At 40.4% G+C, this 20,635-nt stretch overlaps 2 protein-coding genes and 1 long non-coding RNA gene across 3 annotated transcripts; all 3 read right to left on the bottom strand.

The window, feature by feature from the left end:
- Positions 1 to 315: 315 nt before the first annotated feature.
- LOC130469189 (uncharacterized) lies at positions 316 to 1,275 on the bottom strand. The gene is made up of 2 exons (XR_008929577.1): positions 713 to 1,275; positions 316 to 636 (listed from the first exon to the last, which is right to left on the bottom strand). It is a non-coding gene; the product is annotated as an uncharacterized lncRNA (long non-coding RNA).
- A 13,434-nt stretch (positions 1,276 to 14,709) lies between these two features.
- On the bottom strand, positions 14,710 to 18,861 carry LOC130470440 (uncharacterized). The gene is made up of 4 exons (XM_056840580.1): positions 16,326 to 18,861; positions 15,909 to 16,229; positions 15,735 to 15,834; positions 14,710 to 15,638 (listed from the first exon to the last, which is right to left on the bottom strand). Exons 1-4 carry the CDS (start codon positions 18,569 to 18,571, stop codon positions 14,907 to 14,909), a joined length of 3,399 nt encoding a protein of 1,132 aa, XP_056696558.1. The 5' UTR covers positions 18,572 to 18,861; the 3' UTR covers positions 14,710 to 14,906.
- Positions 15,905 to 18,538, bottom strand: LOC130469878 (uncharacterized). Its single transcript, XM_056839396.1, has 2 exons — positions 16,326 to 18,538; positions 15,905 to 16,229 (listed from the first exon to the last, which is right to left on the bottom strand). The coding sequence occupies exons 1-2, from the start codon at positions 18,536 to 18,538 to the stop codon at positions 15,905 to 15,907; spliced, it is 2,538 nt and encodes an 845-aa protein (XP_056695374.1).
- Positions 18,862 to 20,635: the final 1,774 nt, after the last annotated feature.

Raw genomic sequence — 20,635 nt, 5'->3', positions numbered from 1 at the left:
TGGCTCTGATCCACAGTCTACAAATCTACAATACCCAACTTTTGGGCCTAGCTCTCGTCACACGCCTACTATCTTAAACAACCTCATAATTGCCCAGAATTACAATTTTATGAGAAGAACAACCTCATTTTCAAGTGTAGAGGTCTCTAAAACTAGTTTAACTTAAGCATCGGAGGGGTTTAAATCAAATCCACTCTAAGGCGAGCCTTTTCAGCATACCGTCTAGAGTAGACTCGAACTGCTTACTAGAATTACCCTTGCATCCTTGTCTTGGTTTCTATACAGACAGTTGCTATGAATCTATGATCAAGCCTCTTTTTATCTTTATTAAGTTTTCTCTTTTAATTCTGACCACACCCCCTAACCAAAAGAAACAGATTTTACTTGATCAACAAAATCATTTTCTTTTTCAATACACAATAACAATCTTGCATAGCTGTGTGAGAAACAAATACAGAATACCTAGGCGACAATAGTTAGCTCATTAAGTTTTGTACAAGTGAATGTCCGACACAATGTAACAGTCAGGTTCTAGAACTGACTACTAACCGCCCTTGGTGTTGCTGTCCCTTAAAGTGACTGTCAGGTTGAACACCAATTTCTCAGGTGTGGAGTCTTTGTCAACAGCAAAGTAGCCTGAAACGAGAAAAAAAATGTTAAACAAATTTAAACAATTCATGGCCAACAATTTTATGAGGTTATTGGTAACTACATTGATTCCATTACTTGGTAGTGTTGACTGATGAGATCATGAGATCCTAAAATTATCAAATACTTGTATATAAAAAAGAAAGACACAACAATCAACAAACACGCTATTAACATAAATGGCAGGGAGCAATTAAACTCCGGCTGGCAACAATTGATGAGTTTGCCACTGAATATCATAGCAGAAAAGAGGTACAGTATACATTTAGGAATGCCACTCGTTATAAACAGAAAGAATTGTTTTAATCAGTAGACCAACACAGTAGGCATAAACCGCATAACAGGCCCTGAATATAACTACTATCAATTCCTCCCGACTTCGCGTTTGGGACCAACATAGCGTGGAAAGGGCACTGAAATCTGATCGAGGACCACATGGAGCTTATGGATACGCAGACGTTGTATCCGACTTTGTGTACGGGGATATGTAAGCAGCACAACTCGTGCCTGATTTATAACATTAGTTGTATATTTGTGAGTTTAACTCGGACATTTAAGTACCAATAGTTCTACATGGCATTTATAGGTAGGTAGTTTTTTTATTTGTTTACGACGTTAAAGTGATGTTTTTATGTGGTTATCATTTTTGTATTTTTTTAGTAGAACGTTATTTTTTATAAAAGTTAATAATGCAATATACTGTTTCCAATTACGTTATATATTACTCATGTCATACCCAGCCCTATTTTTTATATAAAAAAGACGTTTCATTGTATAATTTTTATCTTCAAATTTGTGACTGGCCAGAATTTCTCAACGGTCATAATTTTGCGGCTAAAAATGAAAGGACACCACACATCTTTTGTCTACAATGCACTTTCAATAGCTATTCAAAAATTTGAAATTCGAAAAAATGGTGATGGAAAAAGGTACTCCTACTTCATCTTCTTCAACAAGGAGAACACAAGCTAGTGGAACAAGAAACACCCCTTTAAGTGCAACAAAAGTGTACTGCCATTATGGTTATCAAGCTAATTACAAACATGCAAATACACTACAAATGCAGGTCAGAGATTTTACTCGTGTCCGGTTTGGAAGGTAAAAATGTACAATTTTCAGTTAAACATCAATTTGTTTAATCGTTTTGGGTGATAATTTTTTTACATAAAGTTGACTTAATGTATCCAGGATGATACGTATGGGTTCTTCTTTTGGGAAGATGAGGTGAACGCTAACGTACTGAACAATTTATAACAAGAGAACTACAACCTACGGGAACAATTAGTGTGGTTGAATTGTTTGAACAAGACACTGAAGTTGGAGAATGTGGTCATGAATGAAAGAATTCAGATTGTGGAAAGTAGAAAAAATAATATGACGCAAGACATGTTTGAAGCTAGGAACAATGAGAAATTTATTTATAAGAATTGCTTGTGTGTGGCAATATTTTTAATTATTCTCACCGTTTACAAATAGTAATGTACTTCCGTGGATCTATTGCCTAAGAGTGGGATGTTGTACGGTTTGTCAAAAACTCTGTTGCCTAAAAGTTCCTTCCAATTAAGTGAATGATAATTTGTTGCGATAAATGTTGGTAACTCTACTGAAAATTTTAATATAATTTAAGTTATAGAATGTTTTAATTTCATGTTGTGTTTAATAAAACGTTCTTATTTAGTGCAACTCTAACAATTGCAGTTTATAAAAATTCTAACCAACGAACCAGCACATTAGTACAATTCAGGTTCACATAGGTCAATGGCTTTGCCTCACTGTCAACTTCGTTTCACTGCTTGCCAGCATATATAGCGCGTTGCTTTTCTTAATAAGTCACGGGTTCGATGATTAACTTTGGCATGTTTATGTTCCCCCACCCCCCCCCTCCCTCTTTTTAAATTTTTTAAAATTAATTTGTATATAAGACCAACAATAATATCCTACTACAAAGAATTTGTAATTTCATTATAACTATTGAAAACTATAGTTCCTTAACTTCGAGTATTTAGTTCCCCACTAGTAACCTTAATACGAAAATTAGCTTTTGGATGATTTGCATATACAATACATATATGATAAATTTGCTTTTACATTTCTATACTCACAAATTTAATTCAAACATAAAATGGAATGACGTAGTACCAACGTACCATGTTTGTCAAAAGTCGAAAAAACTAAATTTTGTACTCGGTAGTATTTTTTTTTTGTTACGGTGTGATTTGGTTTATAAATGTAACCCCTTTTCCATAAAGTACTCCGTCTTACGTACAATATATTTCATGTTAAATTGTTACATGTATATAAGTGTTAGGTTATGATACGTATAATTGAATATAAATCATGCGGAAAAACCATAAAGCCAGGAATCCAAATTAATTGCCACATAACAATTAGCATAATTTACTACACATACACTTTGTAGCGTGCCCTCTCTAGCTGCGCCCGAACCGAACAAGAACAAGCCTATGACTCCAAATGTCGTCCCTCCGTAGATAGTCCACAGTACGCTCGGATCCGCCTTAGATTTAATTAACTAGAATTACACCTAAGGTTCTATGTAATTTTTCGGATTTCATAGCAAATAAAAATCTGAGTTTTAAGCCTAAAACTTATATGAATACTTGAATTAGATTGTCCATAAATTGTGAATATGATCACCTATTTATAGGGTAGGGAAATCGGATTCTAGAATCCTACTAGGAATCAATTTAGGTAAACTGAATTTAACTTAAATTCAATCACCTAATTTCTAGTAGATATAGGAATTTAATCTAAAGGAATCCTAATTGATCAAGGCTTCGTACACAAACATAAACACACACGCACAACCCACAAAGGGCGTTGTGCGCGCGCGCTGAGCTCGGCAAAACAACTGATCGCAGCCCACGAAGGGCGCGCCAGCTTGCTGGCCTTGCTCGCGGGCCTGGCCTTGCTTCTCGCTTGGCTGGGCTTGCTTGCTTGGTCGTAGAGGGATGCGCCTATGTGCTTGTGCGCGCGGGCTTCGCTGGGCGTTGGGCCTAGCTTCGTGTTGGGCCTTGCGTCTAGCAAGCTCGTCCGATGTTTATTTCGTACGTCGCGCTTTCGATTAATTTTCCGATTCCGGAATTTATTTCCGATACCAACAATATTTAATATTTCCGATTCCGGAATAAATTTCCGTTTCGAACAAATATTTAATATTTCCGTTTCCGAAATTATTTTCCGATTCCGATAATATTTCCGATTCCGACAATATTTCCGTTTCCGGCAATATTTCAGATTCCGGCAATATTTCCATTCCCGATAGTATTTTCCGATACGTACCATGTTTCCGTTTCCGGCAACATCTACGACTTGGATAATATTTATATTTCCGATACGATCCATATTTCCGTTTCCGGCAATATCATCGTTTCCGGAGTATTCATAATTTGCCTTTGACGATCTCAGCTCCCACTGGAACCAAGATTCGTCGATTCCGAATATCCATAGATGGAGTAGTTAATTCCATTAAATACTTGATCCGTTTACGTACTATTTGTGTGACCCTACGGGTTCAGTCAAGAGTAAGTTGTGGATTAATATTATTAATTCCACTTGAACTGAAGCGGCCACTAGCTAGGCATACAGTTCACTTGATCTCACTGAATTATTTAACTTGTATAATTAATACTGAACCGCATTTATTAGACTTAACATTAAATGCATATTTGGACCAAGGGCATTATTTCCTTCAATAAGAAGATAAATGGTTACTCAATTCAACCAAGAGTTCGAGTCAATCCAAATCCGACTTGATCAAAGTTAGTTAGACTCGGCTTTACTAAATACACTTTTAACTCGATCTAAATCAAACCCAAAACTTGACTCATTGACCCGAATTTCCATCAACTATTGCAGTGATAATTTGATCAAAAAATTTTAGCCTATGCAAGTTGAATTTTTAGGTTAGGCTTATAATATCAAATCTTTTATTAAGAGTAATCGTAAAATAATAATAATCATAATAATAAACATTAACACTTTTTTCAAAGTTTTTCCAATTGCACACCCCTAGCCTTAAATGGTTAGACTATAGATCTACTCTACTAGTCTACTACTAGACCTACACGCCTAAGACAAAAGAAAAAGGGGTACAGCTACTTTGACGGTATCCAACACGAGCATGCAACTCTTTTCAACTCATTACACGGTACAAGTAATGATGACTACCAAAGAAATTTGACTTATATAATCTATCTCTTAGTTTATAAAATGCAATTTGTTTATTATAATATACTGTATATATATAACACACACAAAAAAAAATCCAAGTAAATTAGGATATCCGGATGTAAAAAGTGAGAGGGAGTCGAAGAGTCGTAAAATGAATAAGGCTAAGCTACTTACACTACAACTATTTCTTAAATCCCATCTATAAATACTGTTTGGGCTCCCAATTGATTCTCAATTGGGCCACTAAGTCCAAAGCCCAATGGCTCTAAACAAGCAGCATCAAACCTACCAATGGCTAGTCAGCCATCCATCAAGGCCCAAGGCCCAATAGCAATAAATGACCTATGGGCATTTATTATGCAAACACTATAAATAGGCCGCCAAGGCTCACACCTCAAGGTACGTCCAATTCATCGCCTTAAGACTACTCTTCTAAAGAACTTCTCTCTAGAATCCGAGCATCGTTCTTACTTAGGCATCGGAGGGGCTTTCCTCGGAAACACCCCCGAGGCTAGTGACTTTGCTCTTGTGCAGGTGAATTCGGACTCTACTCATTCAAACAAGCAAGATCTTCAACACATACGAAAGGGCCTTCATTCGAAGCCCATTGTTTCCATCTTTACAACACCGGAACAATTTGGCGCCGTCTGTGGGGAAGAACACTTCAAAGCCTTTGAAAGACATCAATCACCTCTTTCCGCAAAAATGGTTAATGATGTTATTAACAACAATGATGACGATATGATGGTGCGGTCAGATTCAGAATCTGACCAAGAGGAGCACCCTCAATCGATGGCGAGGTCACAGCCAAGCAGAGCTACGACCGCCACAAACGCAGGACCTCCGATTCCAACTAGGGAAGAGCTCACTGCGGCCATGACCATCATGCAAAACTTCCTCTTCAATGAGAAGCAGCAAGGATTGGCAAAGGACCGCAGAGAAGAGAGGAGGACCAGGCGAAGGCTGAACGAACAGCCCAGTGTAGAAGTGTCCATACCCGAAAGAGAGCTCCTCCCCTTGACAGGAACACACTTGACGTCGAGATGGATGGAAAGCACGTGGGACACCCAAAAAAGGGCACAACAACAGCCAGATTGGTTTGCAAGACCATCGCCTACTCCAACAGCTCTCCAAAGCGAATCGACTACTCGTAACACTCGGATCCGAAGCTCGGTGCTCAGCAGGTTGAGGCCCTCGGTCCACTCAAGGTTAAGACCTTCGATCCATACGAGACTCGGGGTAGGTGAGTCAAGCAGATCTGGCGAACGACCCGAGGTCAGTAGCCGAGAAAGAAGAAGAGACAGGAGGCATGATCGAACCCCTAGTCCCCTTCGTACGCCCGAACGTTCTAATCACAGAACCTCGGCAAACGAAGGCATCAGGGCTAGACTCGGGAAAAGAATCATGACTCCCACGTCATCCCCTTTCTCGGACGAGCTGATCATGGAAGAAATACCGAAGGTAAGACTGCCAGCACACCTAACCTATAGCGGAATCACAGATCCGAGGGATCATGTCATCTCCTACGAGCAGCAAATGTTCTTGAGTCCCTACTCCGAAGCATGTTGGTGTAAATATTTTCCAACCACGCTAACCGGAGTGGCGGGAGAGTGGTTTAGATCGCTGCCGAAGGGATCGATCAAGAGCTGGAAAAAGCTGAAAAAGAGATTCTGCACACAGTTCGTGAGCAACAATCGCCCCGAGCGAACCACAGCAGAACTGACCTCAATCCAACAAGAAAGAGATGAAAGTCTAAGAGAATTCATGGCCAGATTCATGAAGGAATCAACAAACATACCAAACTTGCAGCCAGACGTGGCCATCTTCGCCTTGAAGCACGCGCTCCAGGAAGGGAAATTCCGTGACGAACTCTCAATGAAGAACCCCTCCAAAATAGCTGACGTACTCCAAATGGCCGATGCGTTCATCAGAACCGAAGAGTTCAACAAGGCCGCTGCAAGATTGAAAGGATCGTCGGATCCGAGAGACACAAAGAATACCCAGAGCAAGCCCGAGGGCGGCTCAAGGAAAGGGAAGGAGAAAGTAGGAGCTAGAGAGATGAGCCCGAAGAAAGACGGGAGAAGGGGCGAACTTCAACCCAGATACACTAACTACACTCCACTGACTCTGCCCCGAAAAGAAATCTTTAGCCTCACCAGAAATGATGAAAAGTGGAAACTACCGGGGAAGCTCAAGTCCAACCCAGCTCGGAGAAACAAGAACAAGTGGTGCGAGTTTCATGATGACTTCGGTCACCACACCGAAGAATGCAACTCGCTGAAAGACAACATTGAGGACCTCGTTCGCCGAGGCTACCTGAAACAGTACTTGTTAGACCGAAGGGAGGAAAAAGAAAAGGCCGCCAGTGGCAAACAACACGAGCAACCCCAGAAGAGGGTCTACGAAGCAACAGGACACAAGAAAAACGACATCCTGGTGGTGTTCGGGGGGCAGAAGTCTGGCCAGGCCAGCAAGAAACACCTAAGAGCCCTCTCCCATCGGGTCAACTTCAGCGCGGTGGGAGACAACCAGCCACACCCCCCAAACATGACCTTCACTGCCGATGATTGTTTCGGAGTCCAGTACAAACATGACGATCCTCTAGTCATTTCCATGGACCTCAATAACCACAACGTACATCGGGTGTTAGTCGACGGAGGAAGTGCCGTCAATATCATCTTCAGAAACTGCTTCGAGCAGCTGATCCTCGAAGAATCAGAGGAAGCACTGACGAAAGTCAGTTATCCTCTGATCGGATTCAACGGATCCGCAGCTATCCCCCGAGGAAAGATCACCCTGCCAGTCACGGTGGGTGAAGGCCAAGCAGCAAAAACCCTTCGGGACGAATTTTTGGTGATGGATTGCGATTCCGTATACAACGTAATCATGGGAAGAACCATGATCCACAAGATGCAAGCAGTCCCCTCCACATACCATCAGCTGATGATATACGTTTCGGACGCAGGGTTCGCCGAGCGGATTAGAGGTGATCAAGAAGTGGCGAGAAGAACCTGCCACACTGCTGTCCGAAAGCCCAAACTAGGGGACGGCCCCGAGGAAGAAAAAGGAGCTACGGGAGAGGAAAGCGAGGCAAAAAGGAGAAGAGCAAGCACGAGCAGCTTATCTCCCGCGGAAGTTGATGCCCGCCCCGAAACCCTATCTCCCGAACCAGATCAAGAAATGGAGGATATCTTCCTCGAAGAAGATTCAGACAGGAGCGTCCGAATAGGGAAGGGCCTAAGCTCGGGGCTCCGAATCGATTTGATCCGACTACTCAGGGATCACAAAGACATCTTTGCATGGTCAGCAGCAGATATGCCAGGGATAAATCCGAAGCTGATTTGTCACAAGCTGGACGTCAACGCTGAAGCTCGGCCAATCAAGCAAAAAAAGAGGAATTACTCCTCGGAGAAAAACAAAGCCATCGCTGAGGAGGTGAAAAAGTTGCAAGAGGCCGGATTCATCGAACCATGCATGTATCCGAAGTGGCTGGCCAACGTGGTGATGGTCAAAAAAGCGAACGGCTCATGGCGAATGTGCGTGGATTTCACAGATCTGAACCGAGCCTGCCCCAAAGACTGCTATCCCCTGCCAAGGATAGATCAATTGGTGGACTCCACCAGCGGCCATGCACTGCTCAGCTTCATGGATGCCTTTTCAGGCTACCACCAAGTGTTCATGCACCCCGACGACAGGGCAAAGACAGCATTCGTCACAAGTGCAGGAGTGTTCAACTACAAAATGATGCCTTTCGGCTTGAAAAATGCCGGAGCCACCTACCAGAGGCTAGTTGATCATGTCTTCGCCGACCAGAAAGGGAGGAATGTGGAGGTCTATGTGGATGACTCCATCGTAAAAAGCATCAAGGAGGAAGACCATGTCAAAGACTTGGCAGAGACCTTCGGAAATCTGAGGAAATACAGCATGAAGCTGAACCCGAAAAAATGCGTCTTCGGGGTGAAGTCAGGGAAGTTCCTTGGATTCATGGTGAGCGAAAGAGGAATTGACGCGAACCCAGACAAAGTCCAAGCGGCATTGGATTTACCCGAGCCGAAGACCAAAAGAGATGTGCAGAGGCTAACCGGCAGGTTAGCCGCACTAACAAGGTTCATATCAAAAGCTTCGGACAAAGGAGCCCCCTTCTTCAAAGCACTGAAACCAAAGAACCCCCCCGGAGGAGAAGCAGAACCAGTCAAGAAAAAGGGGGTCCCGAGGAAGGTGGATCCCGAACTGATATGGGAACAGGAGCAAAGAGAAGCTTTTCAGCAACTCAGAGCCCACCTAGCTCAACTGCCGACACTGGCCAGACCAAAGGAGGGGGAAACCCTGTACCTATATGTCGCAGTTAGCCCTGGAACCGTCAGCGCAGTGCTTCTTCGGGAAGAAGAGAAGAAGCAACAACCAATCTACTTCACCAGCCGAACACTCACAGGGGCCGAAACCCGGTACCCGCTCATCGAGAAAGTCGCATATGCAGTAGTACGTGGTAGCTGCACGAAAACTGAGGCCATACTTCGACTCCCACCAGATCACAGTACTAACTGACCAACCACTCGAGAAAGTACTCGACAAAATAGAGAGGTCAGGAAGACTGGCTGCCTGGGCCTTCGAACTATCAGAGTTCGGCATCAAATATCAGCCGAGGACAGCAATCAAAGCACAAGCGTTGGCAGACTTCTTAGCCGAGTGCTCATACCAGGAAATGCTGGATGATACGAAAAGCACTTGGGAGGTCTTCACTGACGGATCTTCCACAGTAAACGGCTCAGGAGCAGGAGTTGTACTAATCCCCCCGACGGGGAAAAGCATAGAGTATGCATTGAAGTTCGGCTTCAAAGCAACTAACAACGAGGCCGAATATGAGGCCGCAATCGCAGGGATAGAGCTTTGCTTATCCCTGGAGGCCGAGCATGTTTGCCTCAAAACTGATTCCCAGCTTGTAGCCAACCAGATCCGAGGGGAGTATGAGGCCAAATGGCCCAGCATGACAGCTTACTTAGCAAAAATTAAATCCTTAACGTCAAAGTTAAGATCCTTTGAAGTCATTCTCATCCCCCGAGGACAAAACACGCAAGCAGACGCACTGTCAAAACTCGCAAGCTCAACACTCATTGACCTAAACAGGTCGGTCCACGTGGAAGTTCACCAAGAGAGAAGCATTGACTTGCTACCCACCACAGTATGCAGCTTACGTACCGAACCCAGCTGGATGGACGCAGTATTTGCATACAAAGAAAGGGGAGAATTTCCCGAGGATAAGCTGCAGGCGAGAAAACTGAAAAGATTCAACAAGTGGTTCATCATCAGAGCCGAAGGAGAGCTCATGAGGAAATCATTCTCCGCTCCGCTGCTAAAATGTGTGGGTCCAACAGACGCTGACTACATCCTAAGAGAAATCCACCTCGGGATATGCGGAAACCACATCGGAGGCAGGACATTGGCACATAAATCCCTTCGGGCCGGATACTGGTGGCCCACTATGGTTTCCGAGGCAAAGCAGATGGCAAGGAAATGCGAGAAATGCCAAAAGTTCGCACCAGCCATCCATCAACCAGCTCAAACCCTACAATGAACACTCACTACAAGAAATTGATTAATTACCAACCGCTAAAATTGGTTGGTAAAACGCGAAAAACGGTTGGTAAAAGATTTTGCGACCGCCAGCGGTCGCAAAATGGTGGTCAGTTTTCACCTGGACGGTAATTTAGGAAACTCCAACTGGAAGGCGGTCGCTAAAATTTAACGACAGGATTAGCGACCGCCACCTAAGCAGTCACTAAATTAGTGACCGCCAAAGCAGTCACTAAATTAGTGACCGCTAAAGCAGTCGCTAAATTAGCGACCGCCTTGACGGTCACTAAATTAGCGACCGCTTGGCGGTCACTAATTTAGTGACTGCTTTGGTAGCGGTTACTAATTTAGTGACTGCCTTCGTGGCGGTCACTAAATTAGTGACTGCTTTTGTGGCGGTCACTAAATTAGTGACTGCCTTGGGGGCGGTCACTAAATTAGTGACTGCTTTTGTGGCGGTCACTAAATTTGTGACTGCCTTTGCGGTCGGTAATTATGCAAATATCATTTGCAGCCAATTTTGTAAAATCGCATATATACCTGTATAAATATTATATATGTACCTGTAAATATTATATATGCCTGTATAAATATTATATATGTACCTTTAAATATTATATATGCCTGTATATATACGAATTTATATAAATTCTGTAAAATCGTATGAAACCTGCTCGATGTTATAATATTAAACATGTTCAAAGTCATACAACAAAGATTCATAATACACATAATGTTGTTCAAACATGTTAATACGAAAAGTTGTAACTAGTTCAAACTAATACAAGAATACTAACTACCTAACACAAAGGTGTCCCGCCTCCGGTTGGATCTCGAGGGTCCTGCGACTGCGAGAAAGGAAAACCAGTACACTGACTGAACATCCGCTCGTAAGACTCCATTGCCTTTTTCATTTGGGCGGCATGTTCTTCTCTTTCTTGTCTCTCCCTTTCTCTCTCTTGTCTCTCCCTTTCCATCTCCCTTTGGTGCTGTAGTCGCTCTGCTTCTCTTTCTTCTCTCTCCCTTTGCCTCAAAAGTAGATCGTCCTCCATAGCCTTTAACATCTGATTTTTTGTTGTTTCAAGCTCAATGGATTTTTGGGTCGACTGTTGTTGAGTCTCTTCCAATCGAGATGACATTTGAGAATAAATAGATGGGGTGTATGAGCTAGAAGAACTACCACCCCTTCTAGATGGTGCAAAGTATAGAGAGGCTCCACTACCCAGCCCGGGGACCTTTCCCTTCTTTCTCCCACCTACTGTCTCAAAGTAGATTTGGTTGGGATCTTTAGCAATGCCTTTTTCAACACATTCAGCAACATTTTTTTCATAGTTTTCCTACAAGAATTAAAATGATTATCACCCATGCATAAAAAATATATTAAATGGAGCACATTTAAACTTAAAACGTGTTTCATAAGCTTTGTTTGAACTTGCTAAGTCACATTCAAATGTGTTTACTCACATCTAAGGCCTATTTGTTCGTTATAGGTCATATTTTGCCTAAAATGTCATTTTCTCGCCCAACTTTGTGCTAAGGAACCAAACTTGTCATTTCAAACCATTTACATGTTTTGGGTGGCATATTCAAGCTCTATAAAACTCATTCGAATCAATGTAAGCACATTTAAGTCATATTTTGTCGATATAGGACCTATATCGACCAAATAAGGCATTTTCGCTCCCATTTTTCAACTAAAAGAACTAAGGGTTGATTTTAAACTTAAAACGTGTTTCATAAGCTTTGTTTGAACTTGCTAAGTCACATTCAAATGTGTTTACTCACATCTAAGGCCTATTTGTTCGTTATAGGTCATATTTTGCCTAAAATGTCATTTTCTCGCCCAACTTTGTGCTAAGGAACCAAACTTGTCATTTCAAACCATTTACATGTTTTGTGTGGCATATTCAAGCTCTATAAAACTCATTCGAATCAATGTAAGCACATTTAAGTCATATTTTGTCGATATAGGACCTATATCGACCAAATAAGGCATTTTCGCTCCCATTTTTCAACTAAAAGAACTAAGGGTTGATTTTAAACTTAAAACGTGTTTCATAAGCTTTGTTTGAACTTGCTAAGTCACATTCAAATGTGTTTACTCACATCTAAGGCCTATTTGTTCGTTATAGGTCATATTTTGCCTAAAATGTCATTTTCTCGCCCAACTTTGTTCTAAGGAACCAAACTTATCATTTCAAACCATTTACATGTTTTGTGTGGCATATTCAAGCTCTATAAAACTCATTCGAATCAATGTAAGCACATTTAAGTCATATTTTGTCGATATAGGACCTATATTGACCAAATAAGGCATTTTCGCTCCCATTTTTCAACTAAAAGAACTAAGGGTTGATTTTAAACTTAAAACGTGTTTCATAAGCTTTGTTTGAACTTGCTAAGTCACATTCAAATGTGTTTACTCACATCTAAGGCCTATTTGTTCGTTATAGGTCATATTTTGTCTAAAATGTCATTTTCTCGCCCAACTTTGAGCTAAGGAACCAAACTTGTCATTTCAAACCATTTACATGTTTTGTGTGGCATATTCAAGCTTCCTAAAACTCATTCGAATCAATGTAAGCCCATTTAAGTCATATTTTATCGATATAGGACCTATATTGACCAAATAAGGCATTTTCGCTCCTATTTTTCAACTAAAAGAACTAAGGGCTGATTTTAAACTTAAAACGTGTTTCATAAGCTTTGTTTGAACTTGCTAAGTCACATTCAAATGTGTTTACTCACATCTAAGGCCTATTTGTTCGTTATAGGTCATATTTTGCCTAAAATGTCATTTTCTCGCCCAACTTTGTGCTAAGGAACCAAACTTGTCATTTCAAACCATTTACATGTTTTGTGTGGCATATTCAATCTTCCTAAAACTCATTCGAATCAATGTAAGCACATTTAAGTCATATTTTATCGATATAGGACCTATATTGACCAAATAAGGCATTTTCGCTCCCATTTTTCAACTAAAAGAACTAAGGGCTGATTTTAAACTTAAAACGTGTTTCATAAGCTTTGTTTGAATAATAGTAAGTTACCTTGATTTGCTTTGCTTTGCTACTACAAGGGACTTTCCCTTTACCCGGTACTTCCTTCGTGTGTGTCTTCAAATACAAGTCACCAGCTGTAGGCATCACACCTCCACTTTCCTTTGCCTAATTATACAAGTAATTTTTGTGAATAATCAAATTAGTAACAACGTTAAATGAAATTTAGTTACATTATTAAAGTTACCATTTTCTTTGCAGCCTCAGTTGTGGAAATGGAACCTTGGAAATGTGATGGTTCAACATTGTTGGTTAATGAACCCCCTCTTCTATTTTTCTTAGCCTGCTCAGATCTTTTCTTGAATTCATCATCATCCACGTGCTTCATCATATCTGCATGCACTTTCTCAGACATCCAATCTGGCTTCCTTCCATTACTCTTTCTTGTTATTTGGTAGTGGATGTACTTAACCCGTTTATATGCATTTGCATGGTAATCACGCACAGCAAGGTGATCAAACTCAGGCAACCATTTATAGGTCCTCTACACAAAAGAAAAGAAAAGAAGGATATTTTGTTATGTTACAATTATAGAAAGTTGAAAAATAAAAAGTGATACATTACATGATATAAAATTGTGTAAACCTTGAACAGAGTGAACCAATGATCTTTTGTATCCTTGTCAACTTTGGTATAACACGTCCAAGGACTCTTGAAATATTTCTGGATGACGTTAGTAATATCCCGCGAAATGGAACTGTGATCAAACCTTACATAGTGGAATAGGAAATAACACAAGTAACGTTAGTTTACAAAATTCATACATGAGATAAAATAATTAAAATGTAACTCTAAATCTTACCAAAGTTCACCCGGTGCCATCCAAACCACTCCAGAATCCTCAGCTTCTTCATTTACTTGTGAATCAGGTACCACCTCTTCAGAGTATTCACCTTGAGTTTCGTCATCATCAAAGTAGGTATCCAGTGAGGGTTGGGTCACCCGTGTAGTACCTCCACGGCCAGCTCCATGGTCAGCTCCATGGCCACCTCCACGACCACCTTCACGACCACCTCCACGTGCACCTAAACGACTGCGGATGGCTGAATGTTCTCCTCGATTGGACATCTGTTTATTTAGTAGAACACAAACCAAGTTTAAATAACTCAAATTTCAATCATAAAAGACAATTCATCGATTGGACATCTGTTTATTTAATGGAACACAAACCAAGCATTAACATTAATAAACTTACGCTACATATATAATTACCTAATAACAAGTAACAAACAACTACAGATTGTCTAACAAACATAAATTTATACAACCAAAATAAAAAGTTCAATGATAAGTTCAATAAACAACAACATAATTCAAAGTTCAATCATAAAAGACAACACATGTCAAACTCCAATCATAAGTTTACCAAACAACTACATAATATTTCTTGAACCTAAAATTAAACAACCAAATAGGACCAAAATCAGCAATATCAAGTTAATCGTCGTATCCATCAGAATCATCAGCATCATCATCATCACCATCGTCATCATCATCATCAATGTCATCATCACCATCATCCTCATCCTCATCTTCATCATCCTCATCCTCATCACTCATACTATCAGCATCACCATCATTAATATCGCCATCATCATCATCATCATCTTGATCTTCATAATCTGGGATCTCATCTGGAGCACAAAGAGCTGAAGAAACCTCATTTGCATCTTCTTGTAGAAAGTCTAAGTCAACCGGAGCATCAATCACAGACCTTGCCTTAGTTTTAAACACAGCCCACCATTGGGCTTTATCCCTCTTCAAACTGGGGTAGTGTGCAAAGTATACTTGACTAACTTGGTAAGACAATACAAACGGGTCATACTTTGGGTATCTCTTAGAATGATTGACCTCAACAAGTTTGTATTGTTCATGAATGTTCATACCCTTCACGGAATCCATCCAGCTGCACTTAAACAAGATTGTCTTGTACTCTTGAAGCTTACCACAATAAGAAAGTTCAACCACCTCCTCCAAAATGCCAAAGTAGTCAACTTCATCAGGACTTTGTACACACACTCCATAATTCATAGTTGACTTGTGTTTGCCGTAGTCATGAGTTTGAAAATTATATCCATTCGCATAGAACCGGCTCCATGTCCTTACTTGTCTAGAGGGGCCCATCGCAAGCGCCCGTGTCACATCATTAGGACTCAAAGACCGGAGAACCTAATTCGTAGAATTAGTTAGTAATTTTTTTTCCCTTTCAATGACTAGTGTAAGTAATATTGTTTATGAATAAAAGCAAAATACAATTAATCTCACATGTGATTTAAACCATTCAGGGAACTGGGCTTCGCATTTACTCCAAATATCCTCCATTACTATGTGAGGTTGAGTTTGGAGAATGTGCTCCTCAAATTTCCTATGGTAATTAAGGAAATAAAGGTTAAATACGTCGTTAGAAGAGTTTACAATAATTAAATTATAGTTTTTTACCTTTCATATTCACCTAAGATGCCACTGTTTGCAAGCACATAAAGATGTGCTCGATCATACTCCATGTCTTGCAAGAAGCGCAAACGGCCATTAGTAGGTGCACGACCACAATCCACCCTGAACATCTCGGGGATATTAACGTCATGTTGGTTCTCAACAACCGAATGGACATTTCTTCCTAGATCCCTTGCTTTGGTGTCAACCTCAGGTTGAAAATAGTGGGAACAAAAGTTCGTAATCTCCTCCATTAGGTAAGCATTGCATATGGAGCCTTCTACACGTGCCTTATTTCCAACCTTACGCTTCAAATGGTTAAGAAACCTATAAATTATGTAAGTTTGATTAATAGTTACTAGTAAACATATAAGATATTTAAAGTAATAATTTATTTACGCTAATTTGTATTATTTTGATTACCTTTCAAATGGGTACATCCACCTGTACTGGACGGGACCACCAACCTTTGCCTCATGTGGAAGATGAACTGGCAAGTGTTCCATTGAGTTGAAAAATGCAGGTGGAAAAATCTTCTCTAGCTTGCACAAGATCTCAGCTATATTCTTATCCAAGCGATCTATGTCACTCGCTTTGATAGTGGGGGCGCATAAGTCTCGGAAGAATTGACTAATCTCTGTAATTGCCTTCCAAACATGCAAGGGAAGCAACTCCTTCAAAGCAACCGGAAGTAACCTCTCCATGAAGACATGACAATCGTGGCTCTTCATTCCATACAGCTTGCATGATTGAAGATTAACACACCTGCTCAAGTTTGAAGCATAAGCATCCGGGAATTTCAAGTCTCGAACCCATTCACATAACACCTTCTTTTGAGCCTTGTCAAGTGCAAAGGGTGCTTTTGGCATGGTTTGATTTCCATTTCCAAGCTCTAACTGCCGACGTTTACAATACTTAGCCATATCTTTCCTTGCACTAGTGGTGTCCGAGGTGTTACCTTTCACATCCATCACAGTGTTTATGAGTTGGTCAAAAAAGTTCTTTTCAATGTGCATGACATCCAAGTTGTGACGAAGAAGCAAATCCTTCCAATATGGGAGTTCCCATAGAATACTTTGTTTGAACCAACCCATTTTGGCACTCTTCAACTTCTTAAGAGCTTCAGGACCATCAGTTGCTTTAGGCAAGTCCTTCACGCATTGCCACAATTCTTCTCCACACATTATATGCGGACCCATGCCATTTTCAACTTTGTTTTTGCAGAAAGCTGTTTTATTCTTTCGAAAAGGGTGATCATGTGGAAGGAATTGTCGATGGCAATCAAACCATGAAACTTTACCTCCATGTTCAAGCCAAAATGCCTTGCTTTTATCCATACAATAAGGGCAAGCCTTCTTTCCGGCCGTGGACCATCCAGATAGCATTCCATATGCAGGAAAATCACTAATAGTCCACAAAAGGGCTGCGCGGAGGTTGAAATTCTGCTTGCTTGAGATGTCATAAGTCATAGCCCCAACCTCCCATAATTGTTTCAACTCTTCAATGAGTGGTTGCATGTACACATCCAAGTTTCCTTTAGGATTTTTAGGACCGGGAACGAGCAAAGAAAGGAACATGAATGGTCTTTTCATACACATCGATGGAGGCAAGTTGTATGGTGTAAGAATAACTGGCCAACATGAATATTGGGATCCAAATTTACCATGGGGGGCAAATCCATCCGTGCACAAACCAAGCCTGACATTTCGTGGCTCTGATGCGAAATTAGGAAAGGTTGTATCCAAGTGCTTCCACGCTTGACTATCACTAGGATGTGCGAAGGTGTTTTGAACTCGGGGATTCTTGGCATGCCAAGTCATATCCTCCGAAATGTTCTTGGTAGCATACAACCTTTGCAACCTCGGTGTGATTGGAAAATAGATTAGAACTTTTGCTGGAATAAGCTTACCCTTTGCAGTCTTCTTATACCGATCACTTCCGCATACTCTACATTTATCTAACTGTGCATCGCCTTTCCAGAAGAGCAAACAACCTTTAGGGCATGTGTGGATCCTCTCATGAGGAAGTTCCAAGCCCTCAAGAACCTTCTTTGTGCTATTGAAAGTTCTACCCATTTGGTTGTTATTTGGAATCGCATCATTCATCAAAGATGCAAACCCATCCACACACCTGTGTTGTAAGTTGAATTCACATTTCAAACTTGCAATTCTTGATGCCATCTCCAACACAGAGAGTTTGCTCCCTTCATATAATGGATCTCCAGCTGCCTTTAGAAGGTCTATAAACTTCTTAGCTTCATCATTTGGTTCTTCTTCAACTGAATTACCCTCTTCATTCACCAAATGCTCTTGATTATTTCCAAGAGCATCAATAACCATATCCCGATATTGATTTGGCTGAACACGCGAGGACTCTACTAAGCTTTCCCCTTGACATATCCATTGATAGTAATTACGAACAAAGCCCTTCTTGTACAAATGTACTCTAACTGTTTCAGTATCATGAAAACGCCTGTTATCACACAAGGGGCACGGGCATCTTATTTTGTCACCATCATTGCATGTTGGATGCTCTTTGCAAAACTCAATGAACTCTCCAACCCCCTTGAGAAAGTCGGGCTTAAGATTGCGCCCGTCGAGTCTATCATACATCCAACTACGCTCTCTTCTTTTCATGATACCAAATTCTACACATCTCACAAAAAACATGTTACTAACCAATCTCTACACATCTCACACTAATCATGTTACTAAACCTACTATATAGTCTAACTACCGCTCGAAGTTTTCTAAATAAACAATCAAATAATTGATTTTATTAATTATATAAAAATCAATACTTATTAATGATATAAAGTTAAATAATTTATTAATGATATAAAGATCAATAATTTATTCAAACGCACTTATAAATTATATAAAGTTCAATAATTTACTTATAATTTATATAAAGATCAATAATTACTTAAACACAAGCCAATAAGGATAAAAATCAAATATAAATAATAAAATGCATTTACAATAAACATTATATAAGTTTTGATATGATTCCTCATTATTAGTTTATGTGTTGAACCTTCTTACCTACTCAAAAGAAAATTAAGGTTGAAAGTGAAACTAATACTACACTAATTCAATTGAAGTTAAAAATGAAGAATAGTTGGATGAGTTATTAATTAGTGATCGATCTGCTGATCAACAACTACATTTCCAGTCATATTGCAGAGACTATGCTTAATTTGTGATGGATATAAGTGAATGATAACTGTGCTCGCTAAGTTCTGTCATTTATTATGTGAGTTGTGAGTGACTCGGATGGTCCATTATAATTGTCTGTATCTCAACTACTTGACACCATTACAGCTAGGAATCACTCACATACTCCTAAAATAATACTGTCATTAATTTTATTGGAGCACTTTCTTAATTACAATAACTAATCCCACAATTTACACCTTATTAGTATTCCACTAATCTCAACTCAAGTTCCACTAATCTCATTTAGTCATTTGAGTTGGGTTGAACTCTAAATAGAAGAAAACAAAAAATTGTTGCATTTTCAAAAGAATTATCGTCAAGGTAAAAATAACATGAACCAGACTAAGATAATCAAAAGAGCAATCCACTGTTTCGATGAATATTCAACCCGAAAATCGCAATAGACATCAAAATGCTATCTTGCAATAGACCAAGCAATTAAACCCGAAAATCGCTCAATTTAATGAAAGATAGTCACCAAAATTAAATCTTGCAATAAACCAAACAAATTTACCTAGATTGGAGGATTATTTAGAAATGAAAAACTGTAATTCTTTCATTTGATACAAACAACAAAGTTAGGGTTTGAAAAATTGAAGCATTATGTTATGAAAAACTAAGAACAAACCTTACCTGGGGTGGGAAATGGGTCGACGGAATTCGGCTGAGTAATCGTCGACGGAATCCGGTCCGGCGGGTGGAGTTCTGCGCGGGTGGGCGGTGTGTATTATAAAGCTTCGTGGGCTGCGACGTAGTTCGGCTGGGTGGCGGCGACGGGCAGGGTGGCGTGCTCGGCTGGGTGGCGGCGACGGGCAGGGTGGCGACGTTTTACCCTAGTTCGGCTGACGATAATCTCGTCGGCTCCGTCGTGGGCTGCGACGTAAGGTTGAGAGCCCAACCAAATTTGTTTTTTGCTTTTTTCGAAATGTGAAAGATAGTTGGTCAGTAATTGAATAAGTTACTTTTTTTTTTTTTTTTATTTATTTATTTAGCAACCGCTTATTGGTCGGAGATATTAAATAAGCGGTTAGTAAAATTTAAAATTTATTTTGATAATAGTCGGATATTTACCGACTGCGCATTAGTCATAATAGGGGTAAAGCAGTCGCTAATATTTCGACCGTTTCGAAGGCGGTTGGTAAATTTTAAATTTACCAACCGCTTTTCAGTCGGTCGGTAAATTTAGCGACTGCTTCATTATCGGTTGATAAATTTATTTTTACTGACTCCTTTTTAGGCGGTCGGTAAAATCGGTTGGTAATCACGCGCTTTCTTGTAGTGACTGTACCCCTTACCATTCGCACAGTGGGGGTTAGACATCATTGCTCCCTTCCCCTCAGCTACGAACCAGAAGAAGTGGTTGATTGTAGGAGTAGACTATTTTAGCAAATGGATCGAAGCTGAAGCTGTCTCCTCCATCACCGAACCTCAGGTCCGCAAGTTCATATGGCAGAACATCATCACAAGGTTTGGCATACCAAGACTGATGGTCTTCGACCACGGGAAACAGTTCGA

Source organism: Spinacia oleracea, chromosome 3 (assembly GCF_020520425.1).
Source record: "Spinacia oleracea cultivar Varoflay chromosome 3, BTI_SOV_V1, whole genome shotgun sequence".
Classification (NCBI taxonomy): domain Eukaryota; kingdom Viridiplantae; phylum Streptophyta; class Magnoliopsida; order Caryophyllales; family Amaranthaceae; genus Spinacia; species Spinacia oleracea.
This window is presented reverse-complemented; position numbering and strand designations above follow the sequence as displayed.

Coding starts and splice junctions, on each gene's coding strand:
- LOC130469878 (XM_056839396.1), bottom strand. CDS start 18,538: ATGAAAAGAAGAGAGCGTAGTTGGATGTATGATAGACTCGACGGGCGC. Junction 16,230..16,325: donor TGGATGTACCCATTTGAAAG/GTAATCAAAATA, acceptor CATAATTTATAG/GTTTCTTAACCATTTGAAGC.
- LOC130470440 (XM_056840580.1), bottom strand. CDS start 18,571: ATGTTTTTTGTGAGATGTGTAGAATTTGGTATCATGAAAAGAAGAGAG. Junction 16,230..16,325: donor TGGATGTACCCATTTGAAAG/GTAATCAAAATA, acceptor CATAATTTATAG/GTTTCTTAACCATTTGAAGC. Junction 15,639..15,734: donor CTGAATGGTTTAAATCACAT/GTGAGATTAATT, acceptor TCTACGAATTAG/GTTCTCCGGTCTTTGAGTCC.